Source organism: Thalassophryne amazonica, chromosome 9, assembly GCF_902500255.1.
Source record: "Thalassophryne amazonica chromosome 9, fThaAma1.1, whole genome shotgun sequence".
NCBI classification, from domain to species: domain Eukaryota; kingdom Metazoa; phylum Chordata; class Actinopteri; order Batrachoidiformes; family Batrachoididae; genus Thalassophryne; species Thalassophryne amazonica.
In genome coordinates, this window is record NC_047111.1 from 118020458 (window position 1) to 118043315 (window position 22858).

The 22858-nt window shown below is 41.4% G+C and overlaps 1 protein-coding gene across 1 annotated transcript in view; it reads left to right on the plus strand.

The window, feature by feature from the left end:
• Positions 1 to 22858, plus strand: part of si:dkey-250d21.1 — a 121339-nt gene that overhangs the window by 55765 nt on the left and 42716 nt on the right. Inside the window, exons 2-6 of the mRNA XM_034179123.1 lie at positions 116 to 315; positions 14269 to 14376; positions 14459 to 14495; positions 14632 to 16433; positions 16517 to 16547. Coding sequence (XP_034035014.1) covers positions 116 to 315; positions 14269 to 14376; positions 14459 to 14495; positions 14632 to 16433; positions 16517 to 16547 — 2178 coding nt within the window. The remainder of the gene's footprint in view (positions 1 to 115; positions 316 to 14268; positions 14377 to 14458; positions 14496 to 14631; positions 16434 to 16516; positions 16548 to 22858) is intronic.

A 22858-nucleotide genomic window follows, 5' to 3' on the forward strand; every position in this document is an offset into this window, starting at 1 on the left:
TATCTACTGTGCCTTTTATGATTATTAGAACTGCTGTGCTGTGAATTTTATTTTAGCATTAAAATTCACTGGAGTCTAAATTAAAGTGGAAAAACAGTCATATTGACTGTGACAGGCTGTTGTCCGCACTGTGCATTTATTTCAACTGACTCATTGCTTCTTTTTGTATGTTCTTTCCTCCTTGTATTTCACAGATGCAGAGAATGGTTGAATAACTGTCATCGGCAAGATTTGGCATCTGAGCCTCCCGAGCAGCTGCATAAACTGTACAAACTTTGTGCAAAGCACTTTCAACCCTCACTGATCTCCCAGCAGGTAACAGTTATTTCCCTTTACAGAGTTCTTAGCAGGATTTTGTTCTCAGTGTAATGGGATTGAAAAATCACCTTAAAAAGCCAGGGGTTTGGGGGATGCTTAAGGTGCACTGACACAGGCATGCCTTTGCTTCACCGCACATCATGACCTGTGTCGTGCTGGAGAGTAAACTCTTCTTTAACGGGTACAGAGAAGACGCGAGAGGGGCACCAGTTGCACACAGAGAATTATGAAGCACACGCGAGAGAGTGCTTTTATGAAACAATGCGACACAGTGAAACACTCCTCATATGAGTCCAGTATGATAAAGTGACGCAACGATCTTGCAGTATTTATAGCTCCAGAAGAACAACAGGGAGATGTGAAATGGCGCACAGTACCGTGTTGCAGCGTGGGCGGGCTCACAGTAGTGGACAGTAGCACGGCGCTGCATGTACTCACGTGAAGGCTCCATGCTGTGCTGTACGCCGAAGAAAATTAAACAGGTTTAATTTCTTACGTCCTACGCACGTGGCCCTCAACATGCTGCTGCATATTGAGAAAAAACTCCTCGTGAAGTGGGCTGTAATGAGCAGCTCTACGAATATGCCACTGTGACAGGCCCATGAGTCTCAGGCATGCTCGTGTCAGTGCACCTTTAGCCGTCACACTGTTATAATGCTGGTGAGAACCATGCTTTCTTGTAATAATGACATTGCATTTAGTTATTGTGAAAATGTTCATAATGTTGTAATTATCTGTGTGTTGTCTTTGTTTTGTTGCTGAACTAGTGCTGGAGTTGTATTTAATTAAAACTGGAGGCTGTTTTTGAATGTTATTCACTATAAGTTTGAAGATGATCTGTGTTCATATCTAGAGTTAATATATTTTTAATACATTGCAACAAGATGAATGCACATAATTTTTGTTTGTAAAATTTTCAAAGTTGGTATGAGATTTTGACATTTTGATAATCTTACGCGGAAATACCCCAATGTACGGTATTATCTGTGTCCAGGTATTAACCTCTGTGGACATATTGTTTCAGCAGCAGTACTCTCGCTCTCTCTCTGTCTGTCCATTTTGTGACACATAAAAACCATCCTTTTAATTTGTTGTTGACATTGACACAAATTCACATGGCTAACCACCAAAGAGTTTTGCAATTAATTCAAAGTTAGCATTACAGAGCAACATGATGATTTAATTGTCTGTCAGGCTTTTGAAGAAAAAAGATCATACTTATACAATGGTGTGAAGTTATAAATTTCTGACTATATACTGTACAGAACATTTGCAGGGTAGATATTGACTAGTGCCAACTTCAAAGAAAGATGCAGGCTTGATATAAAATGGTATGTTCGAGGAAACAAATATGGCTGTTTGGGTACATTTCTTCAGACATTGCCATACCACTAATGTGCAGATGATTGAAAAGTAGGTTGGTAGTGTTATTCTTTTGCTGTTTTGAGCATACCAGTGGATTTTTTTTTGTTTGTTTTTGTTTTTTTTACTCCCAGTATGGTTGCCCTGCACTGCATGCACTGGTGTCAGTCATTATGGAAGCTAATGATGGAATGGAAGCTCCTCCTATTTGATGATGCATTGGGGCGAATTTTCGCAGCCAAAGCAGAGTGACACACTGGGCGATGGTGGCGCGTCCATCGCCAGGCGAGGGATGCAAATTTGTGGGGTCGCGTGTCATCCAGTGTGAACGTGTCATTAGACATTCTTGTTTTGAAAAAAAACGATTGGCCACTTGAATTTTCAATAGGCAGGTAGAGGGTCAGTTGAAGAATTACACAGAGGTCAAAATTAAAAGATGCTCCAATCATATTGAAAACTATACCACATTATTTGCCTGATCATAAAGATTCCAAAAATGTCTATTTTGGACTATCTGTGACTGAATTCTATGGAGTTATGGGATAAAAACAGCAAGAATGGTGACAAAGGTCAGTGTCAGTTTGTACAGGGGCCAAAAGCTAAAGTTGCTCCAATTTTGGTAAAACATGATGCATATTATTAGTTGAGTTAATATGGTTTTAAAAAGGAATAGTTTGGATCATGTATCATGCTTAGTAGTCTGGGCCCCACCGACTCAAAAGCTCAAAAAAAGGGGTTGGACCGGGCTCGACTTGCTACACTTTTTTCTTGTTTTTTTTTTTTGTTTTGTTTTTTTCTTTTAGTATGACCCCTAAGGACACCTGAATAAGTGGTCTGCTTTGCTGGAAATATTGCGAGCTGAAACTGTGGCCATTTTTGTATATGCACCTTTGGTCGCTTCACCAAAAATAGTGAGAAATGGTATTTTCTCTTAAACTCTTTAGTGGGTTGGGTAGGCTACCAAAAAATGAACCCCAGGCACACACAATACATGTACTGATATCATCAAGTTCAAATATGCATTTAAAGAACATTTTTGTTATTATTTATAATCAGAAAAATCTGAAAATTAACCCCAATTTTCATCATTTTCTCACAATTTTTCACATATACTTCATTTGTAATAAACTTTTCCTTTTAGGAATCATATCAAGCAATGTGTCATTCTTTCATGTGCAGAATGTAGACTCTTCTGTGAAAAATGGACAAAAAATAAAGGATCAGTGATGATGTTTAGTGAGCCTCACCCTCAGGTCTAAACTATTGCTGTTAAGAATAAATAAGAGGTAAACAGGAGAATTCCAGCTAATAAAGAGCAATAAACATACATGAGGGCTACTTCAATGTAATACAAATTTGTATAAATTTAAAATATTTTATAATTATGGTATTTTTATGCTATTCACACTTGTTTCAGGAACTAGCAGCTACATATTGGAGACAATGTTTTCTAAAATACTACAGAATAGGCATGAGGCAAATGCCCTGTCTTTCACTTACAGGGCTCGCAAAATTTCAAAATCCCTAGTAGCCCTTCGGCCAGGCACTCTTCAGGTTTTGGTAGCCCGAAATGAACTGGCCCATTTGTTTTTAATGTTTTAATGCAAGTGATAACACATTTAACCTAATTAACATTTTTGGAACTTTTATTAACACAGAACAATAACAAGAAAATGGATTATTCTGGCAAATTAGAAAATGCCAGTTGTTGTTGAGGGAAGAGTCTCATCATCTTCAGACATTTCCTCTTGTGCCACAGTCTCCTCTTCTCTGCTCACTGTTTTTCCTGTTTTGTGTACAATATGTCTTGTGCTCTTTGTGCTCAGAAATGAATTGCTGTCTCAGGACAAAAGGATTCCACTGATTCCCCATTTATGGAGATGTGCATAAGGTCATTCAGTGTTTCAGCCTGGAGACTTGTGCGGTATACTGTTTTCACACGGTTCATGCAGGAAAATCCTCTCTCACAAATGGCTGTTGATGGACTTAGTGTCTGCATTAACTTCACTAGCAACAACACATGGGACAGGTTTTCAGGATTCTCAGATAAGAGATCTTTGTACAAGGTGTCTAGTTTGCTACCACGGTGTGCTGAAAGCCACATTTTTAGATCCATCCATTCTTCTGGAATTTTTCCTTTTTCCTCCTCATTTAGCAAAGTGTCAAAATGTTTGACAAGACAGTCCACCTCTTCATCCCCAAAAGTTGACAGCTCTTGTCTTGAGCTGGGAAGAGTAGAAGGGTCAAAAACTTTGAAGCAAGACAAGGGTCTTTGAGAAAGATTTTTAAATCTGTTGTCCATGTACTTAACTGTGTCTTCAGGAACAGTGTACTAATGGCACTTTTGTCCTTGTCTTCACATCCCCTCCTAACAGGTCGCTGGCTTTTTGTGAGTTTTGTTCCACTGTAAGAAATACTCTCATCATCATTTACTGTGAGTTTGGTGTCCAGGGATTTTTGAAATTCACCTGGCTTGGTTTTAAGGCTAATTAGGTGTGATGTTGTGCTCTCAACTAACTGATTTGTTCGCATAATGCTCAGTTTGTCATGCTGCATTTCAGTGCTGCATTTGGAAAGGATTGTGCTGTAATCTAACATAAAATGCAGAAATCTAATAAATCTCTCCCTTTTCATCTCCTGCGCAATCCCCTTTGCTTTTGCAGCATCTTCTGGTGTAACACCACTTCCTCCTACTCGCATCCTTTAATGCTGTCCACCACTGCCAGCTCTAATTTATGTGCCACACAATGTACGAGTTCTATCAGAAAAGTATCCTACCTTTTTATTTTTTTAAAAACTATATGGATTTGAATGACGTGCGATTACACCAATCATGCTTGAACCCTCGTGCGCATGCGTGAGTTTTTTCACGCGTGTCGGTGACGTCATTTCCCTGTGGGCAGGCCTTGAGTGAGATGTGGTCCCGCCCTCTCGGCTGAATTCCTTTGTTTCACACACTGCTCGAGACAGCGCGCGTTGCTTTATCAAAATTTTTTCTGGACCTGTGAGGAATATCCGAGTGGACACTATTCAAGAAATTAAGCTGGTTTTCGGTGAAAAGTTTAACGGCTGATGAGAGATTATGGGGTGTTTCTGTCGGTGTAAGGACTTCCCATGGAGCGGGATGTCACGCAGCGCTTCCAGGCGCCGTCGTCGGCCTGTTTCGACCTGAAAACATCCTAATTTAAGGCTTAATTCACCCAGGACGTCGTGAGAGAACAGAGAAGATTCAGAAGAGGCCGGCATGAGGACTTTATGCGGACATTCCGCTGTTTAAGGACATTTTGTAATGAGACGTGCGCGCAAATTCGCCGAGTCGTTTCCGTGACAACTCGGCGAATCTGTGTGCGCCGCGACAGGAAAAACACCTCCGTGTTGAAAACCATTTGTAAAATTCAGGTAGCTTTTGATGGCTTTCAACAAGTGAGTAACTGAGAAATTGTTTAACAGCTTGGGCATGTTCCAACTTGCCCGTTAAGGTTTCCAACTGAGGTGTTTTCCTGTCGCGACCCCGCGCGGTCGGGTCCGGCCCGACATGCGACTCTGCCCGCACATTCTTTCATTACAAAATGTCTGTTAACAATGGAATGTCTGAATAAACTCCTCATGCCGACTTCTTCTGAAAGTTCTCTGTTCTCTGACGACTTACTGGGTCAACAGAGCCTGAAATGTGGAAGTTTTCAACTTGAAACGGCGAGGCACTGCCGCCTCGAAGCGCAGATCGCCGTCAGGCGCCGTGGGCCGTCCTTATGGCGACACTACCAGACCAAAATCTCTCATCAGCCGTTAAAATTTTTTACCGAAAACCAGCTGAATTTATCGAATGGTGTCCACTCAGTTGTGCCTTACAGTTTTGAAAAGATTTTGATCAAACAAAGCAGCAGTCTCTGAGCCATTCCTAAACAATGAAAAAATCGAGAGGGTGGGCCACTCCTCACTCAAAGACTGCCCACAGGCGAATGACGTAACCGACAGGCGTGAAAAAACTCTCGCATGCCCACGAGGGTTCAAGCATGTCTGATGTAATCACACGTGATTCAAATCCATATGGTTTTTGAAAAAAATAATTAGGTCGGATACTTTTCTAATAGACCTCGTATAGTAATGATGTGAGGTGCCCTTTCTTTGAGCCGCCCAGCTACTCCAGTTTTTTCTCCAATCATTACAGCAGCACCATCAAAATTGGCACAGACCACTTTTTTTTTCCAAGTGTCTGCCCTGATGCCTACATGGTCCACAGCTTCATCAATGGCTTCTAGAACCCCTGCAGCATTTGAGCTTCTGACTGGTTGGCATTTCACCATGTAGGTAGATATGTCACCATTTCCCTTTACATATCTAACATGAACCAGCTCCTGTTCAATAACCCCAGCATCTGTGCTCCCATCTGCGAGCACAGACAAAAACCTGCTGTCTTTGATATCTTTTTGAATCTGGTCTCTAGATGTTTCTGCTATAGCCCTAATAAAATCTCTGCAGGCATGGTCATTGTGGTAAGTAGAACCTACATCTATGCCATTTGCTTTTTGAAGTTTGCAAAGACTGCCAAATTTTTCCATTGGCAATTCACTTTTTGCAACATAAAATGCTGTTCTAAAAAGTCTCGTCATTATATCCTGCTTGCTTTGTTCATGTGTTGTATGGTTTTTGCAATTGGTGTCTCTTCTGGGAATAAAGCTGCAGACTGGGCACTAATTTACTTCTTATGTGACAGGGAGTTGTCATGGGTTCTGATGGGGTCTTTCCTTAAATTACTAGTATCAAGTACAAAAGCATTGTTGGAGTCAGAAATTGTAGGGAATTGACGACACACTTGACAGAACATTGTTTTGTTCAAATCAAATCAATTTTATTTATATAGTGCCAAATCACAACAAACAGTTGCCCCAAGGCACTTTATATTGTAAGGCAAGGCCATACAATAATTACGGAAAAACCCCAACGGTCAAAACAACCCCCTGTGAGCAAGCACTTGGCGACAGTGGGAAGGAAAAACTCCCTTTTAACAGGAAGAAACCTCCAGCAGAACCAGGCTCAGGGAGGGGCAGTCTTCTGCTGGGACTGGTTGGGACTGAGGGAGAGAACCAGGAAAAAGACATGCTGTGGAGGGGAGCAGAGATCAATCACTAATGACTAAATGCAGAGTGGTGCATACAGAGCAAAAAAAGAAAGAAACACTCAGTGCATCATGGGAACCCCCCAGCAGTCTAAGTCTATAGCAGCATAACTAAGGGATGGTTCAGGGTCACCTGATCCAGCCCTAACTATAAGCTTTAGCAAAAAGGAAAGTTTTAAGCCTAATTTTAAAAGTAGAGAGGGTGTCTGTCTCCCTGATCCGAATTGGGAGGTGATTCCACAGGAGAGGAGCCTGAAAGCTGAAGGCTCTGCCTCCCATTCTACTCCTACAAACCCTAGGAACTACAAGTAAGCCTGCAGTCTGAGAGCGAAGCGCTCTATTGGGGTGATATGGTACTATGAGGTCCCTAAGATAAGATGGGACCTGATTATTCAAAACCTTATAAGTAAGAAGAAGAATTTTAAATTCTATTCTAGAATTAACAGGAAGCCAATGAACAGAGGCCAATATGGGTGAGATATGCGCTCTCCTTCTAGTCCCCGTCAGTACTCTAGCTGCAGCGTTTTGAATTAACTGAAGGCTTTTCAGGGAACTTTTAGGACAACCTGATAATAATGAATTACAATAGTCCAGCCTAGAGGAAATAAATGCATGAATTAGTTTTTCAGCATCACTCTGAGACAAGACCTTTCTAATTTTAGAGATATTGCGCAAAGGCAAAAAAGCAGTCCTACATATTTGTTTAATATGCGCACAGTTCACGTTATCATATTCCAGCCAAGGGAATTCCTTAGTCCATGAAACCACAAATGTGCGCTTTCTTTTTGCTTCATAGTCTGATTTTTCAGAACTCTTTCCTTTTGGGCTGGCTTGTCGCTCTGTTCCTGTGGAGGCTGGCTGCTCTGACGCTGAATTGGCCTGGTCCTCTGTGGTTGCCTGCTCATCTGTGCTGAACTGCCCCTCTTTCTCTGCCCCCTCTTCATTCTGACCTGTGTTTTTTGGCTGCACAGAACTAAAATATCGACGTAAATCCATCTGTGTTCAAAGAAAGAATAAGTGAATTAAATAAATCAATCAATTCAATCAATCAATTTTTTTTTTATATATAGCGCCAAATCACAACAAACAGTTGCCCCAAGGCGCTTTATATTGTAAGGCAAGGCCATACAATAATGATGTAAAACCCCAACGGTCAAAACGACCCCCTGTGAGCAAGCACTTGGCTACAGTGGGAAGGAAAAACTCCCTTTTAACAGGAAGAAACCTCCAGCAGAACCAGGCTCAGGGAGGGGCAGTCTTCTGCTGGGACTGGTTGGGGCTGAGGGAGAGAACCAGGAAAAAGACATGCTGTGGAGGGGAGCAGAGATCGATCACTAATGATTAAATGCAGAGTGGTGCATACAGAGCAAAAAGAGAAAGAAACAGTGCATCATGGGAACCCCCCAGCAGTCTACGTCTATAGCAGCATAACTAAGGGATGGTTCAGGGTCACCTGATCCAGCCCTAACTATAAGCTTTAGCAAAAAGGAAAGTTTTAAGCCTAATCTTAAAAGTAGAGAGGGTGTCTGTCTCCCTGATCTGAATTGGGAGCTGGTTCCACAGGAGAGGAGCCTGAAAGCTGAAGGCTCTGCCTCCCATTCTACTCTTACAAACCCTAGGAACTACAAGTAAGCCTGCAGTCTGAGAGCGAAGCGCTCTATTGGGGTGATATGGTACTACGAGGTCCCTAAGATAAGATGGGACCTGATTATTCAAAACCTTATAAGTAAGAAGAAGAATTTTAAATTCTATTCTAGAATTAACAGGAAGCCAATGAAGAGAGGCCAATATGGGTGAGATATGCTCTCTCCTTCTAGTCCCCGTCAGCACTCTAGCTGCAGCATTTTGAATTAACTGAAGGCTTTTTAGGGAACTTTTAGGACAACCTGATAATAATGAATTACAATAGTCCAGCCTAGAGGAAATAAATGCATGAATTAGTTTTTCAGCATCACTCTGAGACAAGACCTTTCTGATTTTAGAGATATTGCGTAAATGCAAAAAAGCAGTCCTACATATTTGTTTAATATGCGCTTTGAATGACATATCCTGATCAAAAATGACTCCAAGATTTCTCACAGTATTACTAGAGGTCAGGGTAATGCCATCCAGAGTAAGGATCTGGTTAGACACCATGTTTCTAAGATTTGTGGGGCCAAGTACAATAACTTCAGTTTTATCTGAGTTTAAAAGCAGGAAATTAGAGGTCATCCATGTCTTTATGTCTGTAAGACAATCCTGCAGTTTAGCTAATTGGTGTGTGTCGTCTGGCTTCATGGATAGATAAAGCTGGGTATCATCTGCGTAACAATGAAAATTTAAGCAATACCGTCTAATAATACTGCCTAAGGGAAGCATATATAAAGTGAATAAAATTGGTCCTAGCACAGAACCTTGTGGAACTCCATAATTAACTTTAGTCTGTGAAGAAGATTCCCCATTTACATGAACAAATTGTAATCTATTAGACAAATATGATTCAAACCACCGCAGCGCAGTGCCTTTAATACCTATGGCAAAATAAATACCTACCTAAATAAATACAATTGTTTCGCACATGTGCTGTTTTTTTTTTATTTATTTTTTTTACTTTATTAACCTACCATCAAAAGACGTCTATATTGGCGAGTGTTTGCGATGCTTCAATTCTGAATAGTAGCGAGGTGACTGCAGACTAAACCAGCAACTGTTTTGCTTCCTATTCTTCCCACTTCATCGTACTCAGTGCTTTGTGAACATGCGGCTGGCTTGTGTGAGAAAGCGGGCAGGAGAGCGAGGGAGAGAGCAGGAGAGTGAGTGAGTGAGTGAGAGAGAGAGAACGTAACACACAGAAGGACGGCGCCGTCTCCTCTCATCCTCAGCCAGCCAAGATATCGGGTATATTTTTAGGTAGCCCTTCGGGCAGGGGGTGTAAAATTTTAGTAGCCCGAGTGAAAAAGCACATAGCCCCGGGACGTCGGGCTAGTGATTTTGCGAGCCCTGACTTACCTTGCTAGTTGCACTGTACAGTGTACCTATAAAATACAACCAGTTTATATCTATATACTTTGTTGTGTTCTGCAGGTTTCTGGAGTTGTGCTGCAATTAGTGGTAAGAAACAGTAGATAAGGATCTGGCTTGCCTGTCTTATAATATTCACTCATTATATACAGTAGTGTTCAGAATAATAATAGTGCTATGTGACTAAAAAGATTAATCCAGGTTTTGAGTATATTTCTTATTGTTACATGGGAAACAATGTACCAGTAGATTCAGTAGATTTTCACAAATCCAACAAGACCAAGCATTCCTGATATGCACACTCTTAAGGCTATGAAATTGGACTATTAGTAAAAAAAAAAAAAGTAGAAATGGGGGTGTTCACAATAATAGTGGTGTGACATTCAGTCAGTGAGTTCATCAATTTTATGGAACAAACAGGTGTGAATCAGGTGTCCCCTATTTAAGGATGAAGCCAGCACCTGTTGAACATGCTTTTCTCTTTGAAAGTCTGAGGAAAATGGGATGTTCAAGACATTGTTCAGAAGAACAGCGTAGTTTGATTAAAAAGTTGATTGGAGAGGGGAAAATTTTTAAAAATTATATGCAGGTGCAAAAAATTGTAGGCTGTTCATCTACAATGATCTCCAATGCTTTAAAATGGCCAAAAAAAACAGACGCTTGGAAGAAAACAGAAAACAACCATCAAAATGGATAGAAGAATAACCAGAATGGCAAAGGCTCACCCATTGATCAGCTCCAGGACGATCAAAGACAGTCTGGAGTTACCTGTAAGTGCTGTGACAGTTAGAAGACGCCTGTGTGAAGCTAATTTATTTGCAAGAATCCCCCGCAAAGTCCCTCTGTTAAATAAAAGACGTGCAGAAGAGGTTACAATTTGCCAAAGAACACATCAACTGGCCTAAAGAGAAATGGAGGAATATTTTGTGGACTGATGAGAGTAAAATTGTTCTTTTTGGGTCCAAGGGCTGCAGACAGTTTGTGAGACGACTCCCAAACTCTGAATTCAAGCCACACTTCACAGTGAAGACAGTGAAGCATGGTGGTGTAAGCATCATAATATGGGCATGTTTCTCCTACTATGGTGTTGGGCCTATATATCGCATACCAGGTATCATGGATCAGTTTGGATATGTCAAAATACTTGAAGAGGTCTTGTTGCCTTATGCTGAAGAGGACATGCCCTTGAAATGGATGTTTCAACAAGACAATGACCCCACGCACACTAGTAAATGAGCAAAATCTTGGTTCCAAACCAACAAAATTAATGCCTCGCAGATATGAAGAAATCATGAAAAACTGTGGTTATACAACTAAATACTAGTTTAGTGATTCACAGGATTGCTAAAAAAAGCAGTTTGAACATAATAGTTTTGAGTTTCAACAGCAGATGCTACGATTATTGTGAACACCCCCTTTTCTACTTTTTTTTACTAATAGCCCAATTTCATAGCCTTAAGTGTGCATATCATGAATGCTTGGTCTTGTTGGATTTGTGCGAATCTACTGAATCTACTGGTACCTTGTTTCCCATGTAACAATAAGAAATATACTCAAAACCTGGATTAATCTTTTTAGTCACATAGCACTACTATTATTCTGAACACTACTGTATTGCTGTTGCAGGTAATGAAGACAGGTGAAAATTTGAAGACCTGCTTCCTGAATCATGGAGCCAGAATTTTCAACAAAGCAACCAAAGAGAAAGCGGCCTGTTACAAATTATACTGCTTGCTTAATATGCCAGAAAAAATATGCACTCGACCATCCTCATTAACCTCGGGTAAGGCATCCGTTAATAAAAATGCCAAGTGATTGTACAGGCTGCAGCTCACGCTCTGTGATGCCTCCATGTATGATATTTCCATTTGTAGTGCTGTGCCTTCATCCTCACTTTCAGGCTAACCTGCTCTGGCACTCTTCATTGCCTTCTTCTCTGCCTTCCAATGATCCTTGAGTTCCTTCTGTATTGTTTTTGCAGTGTAGTAAGAGGAGATCATGGAATCATCAGTTGCAATCTCATCACCACTTTCTTCATACTCTGACTCTTCTACAGTCTAAGTTTCTGTAATTTGGACATCAGGCAGCCTATGCTCAGGTCTGTAGTGCATACCAAGCTAGAAGATCCCTTCTGTGGCACAATCTGTATTCTGCAGTTGCCATCTACTTCATAGTATTTTCGGAGTCAGGCTGCCAAGTAGTGAGATCTGTATGACTGAGCATTGTCCACCCCATATTCTTCAAGGTACTTTCGGAATTCATTCCTCAGACCTGTAATGAAGAAAACAGCTCCATGTCTGAAAAGAGGCTCTTCTATCTGAGATACCAGCTTATTCAGTGCAGCATCATATGGACTTGTGTAAGTGCTTGACTTGACCTGTATTTGAGCATGTCTGGTCAAGTAGGAGCTCATGCAGATTCTGTGGTACCGAAAGTCTTCTGCCACCATGTCCATGCATTTGTTAGAACCATGGATTTTGCGTAGCATATCTTCATCTCCTAGTTAATTTTCTTTATCCCAGACTGAATTTTGTCTGTCTAATGTTGAAACCATCACCCTTTGTAGTGCGGGCTCTTCCACAAATGAAACATTCCTCTTTGTAGATAATAGGCTGTGGTGTGAAAGATCATGTTATTCTTGGGGCATAACTGCCATCTGGTTCAGTTGATTGTCCTGCTGTAGGTGGGGTGCAAGTTTGCTTTGCAAACTTGAATTTCTTTTGATCAGCAGTTTTGCGGTTTGTGTACATGGAATGACATCGAGCATGACACAGGATTCTTGAGAAATTCAGATTGAGATTTTAACTCATCTTCAAGTCTGAAGGAGACATCATCCTTCCTGTTAGTGACAGCATATAAGAGTGCAGGATAACATTGGTCTGTCAGTTTTTGCAGAGGTCCAGAGTTAGTGTCTGTTTTTTTCTAGCATATTAAGCAGTATAATTTGTAACAGGCTGCTTTCTCTTTGGTTGCTTTGTTGAAAATTCTGGCGCCATGATTCAGGAAGCAGGTCTTCAGATTTTCACCTGTCTTCATTACCTGCAACAGCAATATATAATGAGTGAATATTATAAGACAGGCAAGCCAGATCCTTATCTACTGTTTCTTACCACTAATTGCAGCGCAACTCCAGAAACCTGCAGAACACAACAAAGTATATACATATAAATTGATTGTATTTTATAGGTACATTGTACAGTGCAACTAGCAAGGTAATTGAAAGACAGGGCATTTGCCTCATGCCTATTCTGTAGTATTTTAGAAAACATTGTCTCCAATATGAAGCTGCTAGTTCCTGAAACAAGTGTAAATAGCATAAAAATACCATAATTATAAAATATTTTAAATTTATACAAATTTGTATTACATTGAAGTAGCCCTCATGTATGTTTATTGCTATTTATTAGCTGGAATTCTCCTGTTTACCTCTTATTTATTCTTAACAGCAATAGTTTTGGTCAAATTGCAATATGAGGCCTGAGGGTGAGGCTCACTAAAATCATCACTGATCCTTTTTTTGGTCAATTTTTCACTTTTTTTCACAGAAGAGTCTACATTCTGCACATGAAAGAATGACACATTGCTTGATATGATTACTAAAAGGAAAATTTTATTACAAATGAAGTATATGTGAAAAACTGAGAAAATTATGAAATTTGGGGTTCATTTTCAGATTTTTCTGGTTCTAAGTAATAAAAAAAGTTCTTTAAATGCATATTTGAACTTGATGTCAGTACACTAAAGAGTTTAAGAGAAAATACCATTTTTCACTATTTTTGGTGAAGCGACCAAAGGTGCATATACAAAAATGGCCACAGTTTCAGTTTGCGATATTTCCAGCAAAGCAGACCACTTATTTAGGTGTCCTTAGGGGTCATACTAAAAGGAAAAAAAAACAAAAAAAAAAACAAGAAAAAAGTGTAGCAAGTCGGGGCCCAGACTATAGTTATCATGTTATGGGGTAAGATATGTCACATGTCATAGAATCCAGTGGAAGTTGACCTTGTTTGACCTTTACTTTGCAGACCAAGCATTCAACACTGTCAAAACTATTCCATTTATTAATCCTATTAGCTGACCCACTGGCTGACCTGGCTGCCTATTGAAAATTAAAGAGCCAGTCGGTTTTTTCAAAAGAGTAATGTCTAAGGAGTATTTGTGCCACATTTGGTGCTTGTATCACTATTTCAAGGATTGTATCAGTTATTTGCTCCACTACCTGGGTGACAACCACCCAGGCAGACCAGCTGTCATTTGAAATAAATAAGCATCTAATTATTTTCTGACTGCATTGTGTTTTTGATTTATGTTCCATAAGTAACAGTGTATTTCTGGAATACTGCTTGCTTTTTTGTGACATGCCCAGATGGTTGGTTGGAGAACGATAATAAGAAGATACCCACACAGTATCCTGTTTTCACCTCACAAGTGAAATGGCAATTTAACTGTTTCCCCTCCCCGCCTCTTCACAGAGTACCTCGGGTTGTATCTTAAAGGAAGATGCTGTTCCCACCATATTTGATTTTTCTGCACCAGTAAACAATCAGTCAACCAGCAACAGAAAACGGGCAAGAGATCCTGTAAGTGTTTGAGTTAACAAAATGATTTCTAATGTTTTTAGTTTAGAAAACAAGGTTGTAATTATTGTTTTCTTATTTCCAGTCTGCAGAGGAACTTGGTTCAGTGAAGAAAACAAAAGGTATGGTTGATTTCATTGTAGGGGGACAAAAAAATAGCATTACAAAAGACTGTTTTAAAATGTATTTGTCCTTGCTTTATGTATCATTACACAAATTGCTTTGTTTTATTGTTTAAGCAATGTCTCCTGTCTTCAGAAAACACAGAAATACCAGAAGTGAAAGATGAGCCAAAGGAGGTACCTACAGAGAGCAACAATACATCTGAAGTACAAAAAGATGATCAGACGCATGAGGATGCAGCCAGCTCGAAAGCAAAGGAGACTCTTAAAGCCTATTTTAAAGAAATCCTTGCATTGACTGGATTCAGCATCAATGGTGCAAACATCAGCAAAGATGAGCCAATCAGCAGCGCAAGAGGTCAGCAGTCTCTCAATCCTGTCTGTGTAGAGAAAATTGACAAGAAAGAAATCCTCCAATTCAGTGAAGATCTCATGCGGGAGGAGATAAAGAACAGCCTCAGGCAGGCACGATACTTCTCCATTCTCCTTCAGGATGTGACAAGCATAGAAGGAAAGGAGCAAATCCCTGTTTTTATCAGGTCCGTCACAGTGTCCGGATTCCCTCAAAAGTATCTTATTGGGTTCCTTCCATGTGACATGGACACTGAGAATCTGTTTTACATGCTTCTCTCTGAGTTGAGAAATAAGTGGGGGCTGAAAATGGACAATTGCCGAGGGCTCACCTATCTGGTTACAGGCAGTATGTGTCAGAAGATGCGAGACCTTACCTGCAGGATTCTTCAAGAATTTCCTCAGGTAGTTCTGTCACCAAGTGACCCATATGCTTTCAACATATGGATCATTCGCTGCATGCCTGTTTCATCTATTCAAAATGTGGCAGACACTGTGGAAGAGGTAGCGTCATTACTCAGGAGAATACCAGAACTTTCAAAAAGATTAGAAGGAAATATCCAGATGACATATGGGCATATAAAAGGAGAAGTGGACAGAATCAAGGCTGCTCTTGTTGGAAATTGGGAATATGGTACTGATGTCTTCCACACAATGTTAGACATCCTTGAGCCATTCCTGAGCTGCATCAATGAGATGATTTCAAAGGTGGATGAAGACACCGCTCAACAGATGGCCAAACTCAAGCCAGTCTTGAAGAATTTTAATTTCATCATCACGCTTGTTGTTTTGAAGAACACCCTCTGTTGTGTGAGCATACTCAACTCCAGTCTCAGGGGAATAATTAGCATCAGCAGCACCTTGCAGTACACAATTTCCAATGCCTTAAAACTATTAAACAAATACCAACAGGAGGTTGCAGTTTTCCACAAAAGATGGTATTCAGATGCAGTTGGTCGAGCAAGGAAACTGGGGGTTGAAGTCATTAAGCCGGATATGGAACAAGAAGCCGCAACTGAGGCGCCACTGGAGGACTTTTACAGAGAAACTCTCAGCCGCCCCATCCTGCAGTATCTTGTTGCAGAGGTGAAGAGAGTGTTCAGCATAGAGATGGTGAGGATTCTCAGGTGGCTATCGTTGGTGCCATCGTACATGGCTGACCACAACTTCAGTATTCGCAGGGATAAAGTAGCAGACGCCAACTTAAACAACCTTGCGAGACCAGACACATTCTACGAAGAGCTCGGCTGTTGGGAAGTCAAGTGGAGGCATGCCAGCAAGCGCAGAATCCTACCAACCACGGTGTTTGCTACTCTTAAGATTCCAGATATTGGGTTTTACCCAAATGTGCAGAGTTTGCTGCGGGTTTTGGGTACGGTTCCATGTGTGAATGCAGAGGCAGATGTGTATGGACAGTACCATATGGTGCTGGAGAGGTGTCACTCCTACCTGAGAGCCACACCATCAGACCAAAGAAAGTGCAGCATGGCCTATGTCTTTGTCAATCAAGATGTGCACTTCAGTGTGGAGCAAATGGTAGAGTCCTATGTACAGAAACATCCAGACATAATGCAGTTACTGCAAATGGTGAGTAGATTTTGTAGGAATATTATGGAAATCAGATGTTTAAGTGATGAAACAATTCTCCTTTAAATTATGTTTTCTTTTAGGATGATGATGTGAAAGAGAAGCATTCCCAAGGTGAGATGATCTTTGAAAATGTATGGCATGCCATTAGTTTAAATTCAGTCACTGTTTCAACATTCATTTTGTGTATGAGGGCCGATTGATAAGTTTTGAGCCTGACCCAGAAATAGTAAGGAGTGATACCCCACCTTTTGCATTCTGAGAAACCAGTATTTCTTGAATGTGCGAAGTTTTGACTCACTGGGTGCAATATTGAGAAATGTTGGTTTCTCAGGATACAAAAGATGCAGAACCACGCCCTACTTTTCCTGCGTTAGGCATGTCCAGCTCTCCACAATTTCTCTGATACTTACTGGACTGGTAAGCATTGAAAGCCGAGATAGGCATGTCCAAACTTGTCCTCTAACACGCCGAAACAGAGGTGTTCCTTTGTCTCGCTTCCAGAGCGAATCGGTCTTTACGCGTGAAGCCTCCGCGCGGCTTTCCATGACAAAATCTCTTGTTAAAAGTAAAATCTGCCGGAAAATGGCTGATGTCCAGCTCTTGTGATAACCAGAGAAAGAGCACACGACGGTCTCGTATCCACAGAGCCATCCGTTTAGAAATGGTCCGGTGGCTTGTGCCGCGTCGTCGCAGCTCGGACCTTAAAGGGGTCCTTAAAGCTGTAGTAATGGACCTTATTCTCTGTGAAGCCCGTAAAATTTTCAACGAAAGCCAGATCATTTTTTCGAATGGTTTCCAGCTGCCAGTCTAACAGTTTCTGAAAAAATTCTTATGGAAAAAAGTCCTTTTCATTCCGCCATTTCCAGACAATGAAAATCCGACGAGGGGGCGGGACCACTCCTTCCCAAGGCGTGCTCACAGGCGAATGACGTAACCGACAGGCGTGGAAAAACTCGCGCATGCGCACGAGGATTCAAGCATGTCTGACGTAAAAACATATGAATGAAATCCATATAGTTTTTGAAAAAATAAAAAGGACCGTTACTTTATTGACAGACCTCGTACATGGGCTTTTGAAAAGACCCGATGTTACCTTTGACCTCTTGTGATGCACGTGCGCGCTGACATCCGCAAAATGTCTTGTAAATCACTCCAGAAGTGTTTTTAGGTTGCAAAAACAGTGTTTCAGTTTTACAAGTGTTTATTTCTTGCTAACTTTTACATAATATATTAGAAACGTTAGATTTACACAGAAACACAGCGGTTTTGGAGTGGATTCCGCCATGTTGGATTAGTAGCCAGAGAGAGACCAGTCAGTGATGTCACGTTGCTTCTCTTCTTTGATTAGCTGTCACCCTCCAAAAAATCAGATTTGCATGAGTCATGCTGTCAGCCATGAGTATAACAGTAGGAAACAGAATATGACCTTTTGACTTCTTAAACTAGGTCAAGGTTAGCCATCTTTGAACTTGTCTAACGTCTGTTTCCCAAGAATGTTCCCTGTGAATTTGAAGACCCTGGCAGTAATAGAACTGGACTTACGCTGAGCACAGACCGAAGGACGGGTGCAAAGCCTTCGCATTACCCGATGGCCATATTTTGGCCTCTGGTAAATTGCAAGAAGCATTAATGATACTAATGCTTGGAGTGGGTCTGTTGTTTTGCCAGTGTTCTTTACTCACTCTGAAACTGTCCGGCGAGTGAGTTGTATCTTCGGATTGATGTATTCACACAGCATACTGTAATGCGTACTGTGATATAAGTCCCTTAGGCTGCTCCCTCGTTTGCACTCAGGGTCGCCACAGTGGATCTGCATGTTGATTTGGCACAGGTTTTACGCTGGATGCCCTTCCTGGCACAACTCCACATTACATGGAGAAATGTGGCAGGGGTGAGATTTGAATCAGGAACCTTCCGCACTGAAATCAAGCGCACTAACCTGCATAACGCTAACTGTGATAACTGGTGTTATTTTTGACCAATTATGCCCTCTAGAAATGGAGGGACTGTATAAAAATGGCAGCAATTCGTAAATGATTTGTATGATATGTTTAGATGCTTTGAATTAAAGTTGAAAGTCTAAACTACAAGCATATCTTGATTTTTATTTCATCTCCATTGTCAATGAAATACATATGGACCTGACTATTTTATATCCATCAACTACGGTAGTTCAGAACTCAAAAAAATCTAAATTTGCACACAAAGCAAATGAAGTTGAGCAAACGCTGTCATGTCTGAAAGTAACCAATGAAAGTTTATAATTAGGGGATGGTACTCTCACTCACTCACACACTCATCTTCAACCGCTTAGTCCATTTCAGGGTTGCGGGTTGGCCTATCCCAGCAGTCATAGAGCACGAGGTGGGGTACACTCAGGACAGGACGCCAGTCTGTCACAGGGCCACAAACAAACAAACAAACACATTCACACCCTCTTGCACAGCAACGGACAGTTTAAAGATTCCAGTCCACCTAACCCGCATGTCTTTGGATGTGGGAGGATACCGGAGCACCCAGAGGAAAACCCACGCAAACATGGGGAGAACATGCAAACTCCACACAGAAAGGCCACAGGCGGGAATTGAACCCATGACCTTCTCGCTGTGAGGCAACAGTGCTAACCACTAAGTCACCGAACTGCCCGGGGGTGGTGCTACAACCCCAGTTCCAATGAAGTTGGGACATTGTGTAAAATGTAAATAAAAACAGAATACAATGATTTTCAAATCCTCTTCAACCTATATTCAACTGAATACACCACAAAGACAGATATTTAATAAAGAAGAAATAACTGGTGCAGCACAGAAATAAGTGCAAAAAGTCTTTAATAAGGTGCTGAAAGGAAAAAAATGTTCAAATGTTCTTCCTCAGAGGAAGATGTGACTCTCACATCGAAACGTCAGTCACTTTGAACATTTTTTTCCTTTCAGCACCTTATTAAAGACTTTTTGCACTTATTTCTTTCTGTGCTGCACCAGTTATTTCTTCTTTTTTACAAATTGGTCCTGCCTGGTTGCACCAGATTTGTTTGTGCTCTGCAGAAGCACGGTGAACTCTTTGTTTTTGCTTTACTAGATATTTAATGTTCAAACTGATAAACTTTGTTTTCGTGCAAATATTTGCTCATTTTGAAATGGATGCCTGTAACAGGTTTCAAAAAAGCTGGGACAATGGTATGTTTCCCACTGTGTTACATCACCTTTCCTTCTAACAGCACTCAATAAGCTTTTTGGGAACTGAGGACACTAATTGTTGAAGCTTTGTAGGTGGAATTCTTTCCCATTCTTGCTTGATGCATGACTTCAGTTGTTCAACAGTCCAGGGTCTCTGTTGTCGTATTTTTGCGCCTCATAATGCGCCACACATTTTCAATGGTCTGGACTGCAGGCAGGCCAGTCTAGTACTTGTACTCTTTTACTATGAAGCCACGCTGTTGTAACACGTGCAGAATGTGGCTTGGCATTGTCTTGCTGAAATAAGCAGGGACGTCCCTGAAAAAGACGTTGCTTGGATGTCACTGTGTTGCTCTAAAACCTGGATGTACCTTTCAGCATTGTCATCACAGATGTGTAAGTTGCCCATTGGCACTATCACACCCCCATACCATCACAGATGCTGGCTTTTGAACTTTGTGCTGGTAACAATCTGGATGGTCTTTTTCCTCTTTTGTCCGGAGCACATGGCGTCCATGATTTCCAAAAAACAATTTGAAATGTGGACTCATCAGACCACAGCACACTTTTCCACTTTGCGTCTGTCCATTTCAAATGAGCTCAGGCCCAGAGAAGGCGGCGGCGTTTCTGGATGTTGTTGATGCATGGTTTTCGCTTTGCATCATAGAGTTTTAACTTAACCCTATGACATCTGGGGTATGACATCTGGACAGTGGAAGGAAGACAAGGAGACTTAGTGGTGGAATGAAGAGGTCCAGGAAAGCATAAGGAGAAAGAGGTTGGCGAAAAAGTTTTGGGATAGTCGGAGAGATGAAGAAAGTAGACAGGAGTACAAGGAGATGCAGCGTAAGGCGAGAAGAGAAGTGGCAAAAGCAAAGGAAAAGGCATATTGTGAGCTGTACAAGAAGTTGAATAGTAAGGAAGGAGAAAGGGACTTGTACCGATTGGCCAGACAAAGGGACAGAGCTGGAAAGGATGTGCAGCAGGTTAGGGTGGTAAAAGATGCACATGGTAATGTGCTGCAAAGTGAGGAGTGTGTGCTGAGAAGGTGGAGGGAATATTTCGAAGAGTTGATGAATAAAGAAAATGAGCGAGAGAAAAGGCTGGATGATGTGGTGAGAGTAAATCAGGAAGTAAAAGAGATTAGCAAGGAAGAAGTGAGGGCTGCTATGAAGAGGATGAAGAGTGGAAAGGCAGTTGGTCCAGATGACATTCCAATGGAGGCATGGAAATGTCTAGGAGAGATGGCAGTAGAGTTTCTAACCAGATTGTTTAATAAAATCTTGGAAAGTGAGAGGATGCCTGAGGAGTGGAGACGAAGTGTGCTGGTTCCTATTTTCAAGAACAAGGGTGATGTGCAGAGCTGCAGTAACTACAGAGGCATAAAGCTGATCAGCCACAGCATGAACTTATGGGAAAGAGTAGTAGAAGCTAGGCTTAGAAAACAGGTGAAGATCTGTGAGCAGCAATATGGTTTCATGCCGAGAAAGAGCACTACAGATGCAATGTTTGCTCTGAGAATACTGTTGGAAAAGTACAGAGAAGGACAGAAAGAGTTACATTGTGTGTTTGTGGACTTAAAAAAAGCTTATGATAGGGTGCCAAGAGAAGAGTTGTGGCTTTGTATGAGGAAGTCTGGAGTGGCAGAGAAGTATGTTAGGGTAGTACAGGACATGTACAAGAATAGTGTGACAGCGGTGAGATGCGCAGTCGGAATGACAGACTCATTCAAGGTGGAGGTGGGATTACACCAAGGATCAGCTCTGAGTCCTTTCTTGTTTGCAGTGGTGATGGACAGGTTGACAGATGAGATCATACAGGAGTCCCCATGGACTATGATGTTTGCAGATGACATTGTGATCTGTAGTGAGAGTAGAGAGAAGGTGAGTCTAGTCTGGAGAAGTGGAGATATGCTTTGGAGAGAAGGGGAATGAAAGTCAGTAGAAGCAAGACTGAGTACATGTGTGTGAATGGGAGGGAGCCCAGTGGAATAGTGCAGTTACAAGGAGTAGAAGTGGTGAAAGTAGATGAGTTTAAATATTTGGGGTCAACTGTTCAAAGTAATGGAGAGTGTGGTAGAGAGGTGAAGAAGAGAGTGCAGGCAGGGTGGAGTGGGTGGAGAAAGGTGGCAGGAGTGATTTGTGACCGAAGAATATCAGCAAGAGTGAAGGGGAAAGTTTACAAAACTAGTGAGACCAGCTATGTTGTATGGTTTAGAGACAGTGGCACTAACAAAAAGACAGGAGGCAGAGCTGGAGGTGGCAGAGCTGAAGATGTTGAGATTCTCTTTGGGAGTGACAAGAATGGACAAGATTAGGAATGAACATATCAGAGGGACAGCTCAGGTGGGACGGTTTGGAGACAAAGTCAGAGAGGCGAGATTGAGATGGTTTGGACATGTGCAGAGGAGGGACCCAGGGTATATAGGGAGAAGGATGCTGAGGATGGAGCCACCAGGCAGGAGGAGAAGAGGGAGACCAAAGAGGAGGTTCATGGATGTGCTGAGGGAGGACATGCAGGTGGTTGGTGTGACAGAGGAAGATACAGAGGACAGGGTGAGATGGAAACGATTGATCTGCTGTGGCGACCCCTAACGGGAACAGCCGAAAGACAAAGAAGAAGAAGAAGATGATGATAGAGTTTTAACTTGCACTTGTAAATGTATAGCGACGAACTGTGTTAAATGACAATGGTTTTCTGAAGTGTTCCTGAGCCCACACGGTAAGATCCTTTACACAATAATGCAGTGCCACCTGAGGGATCGAATGTCACAGGCATTCAATGTTGTAATTTTCTGATTTTATTATGGACTGTAGATGATGGAATCCCTAAATTCCTTGCAATTGAACGTTGAGAAACATTGTTCTTAAACTGTTGAATTATTCACAAAGTGGTGATCCTCACCCCATCTTTGCTTGTGAACGGCTGAGCCTTTTGGGGGTGCTCCTTTTATACCCAATCATGACACTCACCTGTTTCCAATTAACCTGTTCACCCGTGGAATGTTCCAAACAGGTGTTCTTTGAGCATTCATCAACTTTCCCAGTCTTTTGTTGCCACTGTCCCAGCTTTTTTGAAATGTGTTACAGGCTTTCATTTCAAAATGAGCAGATATTTGCACAAAAACAAAAAAGTCTGTCAGTTTGAACATTAAATATCTTGTCTTTGTGGTGTATTCAATTGAATATCGGTTGAAAAGGATTTGCAAATTATTGTATTCTGTTTTTATTTACATTTCACACAACG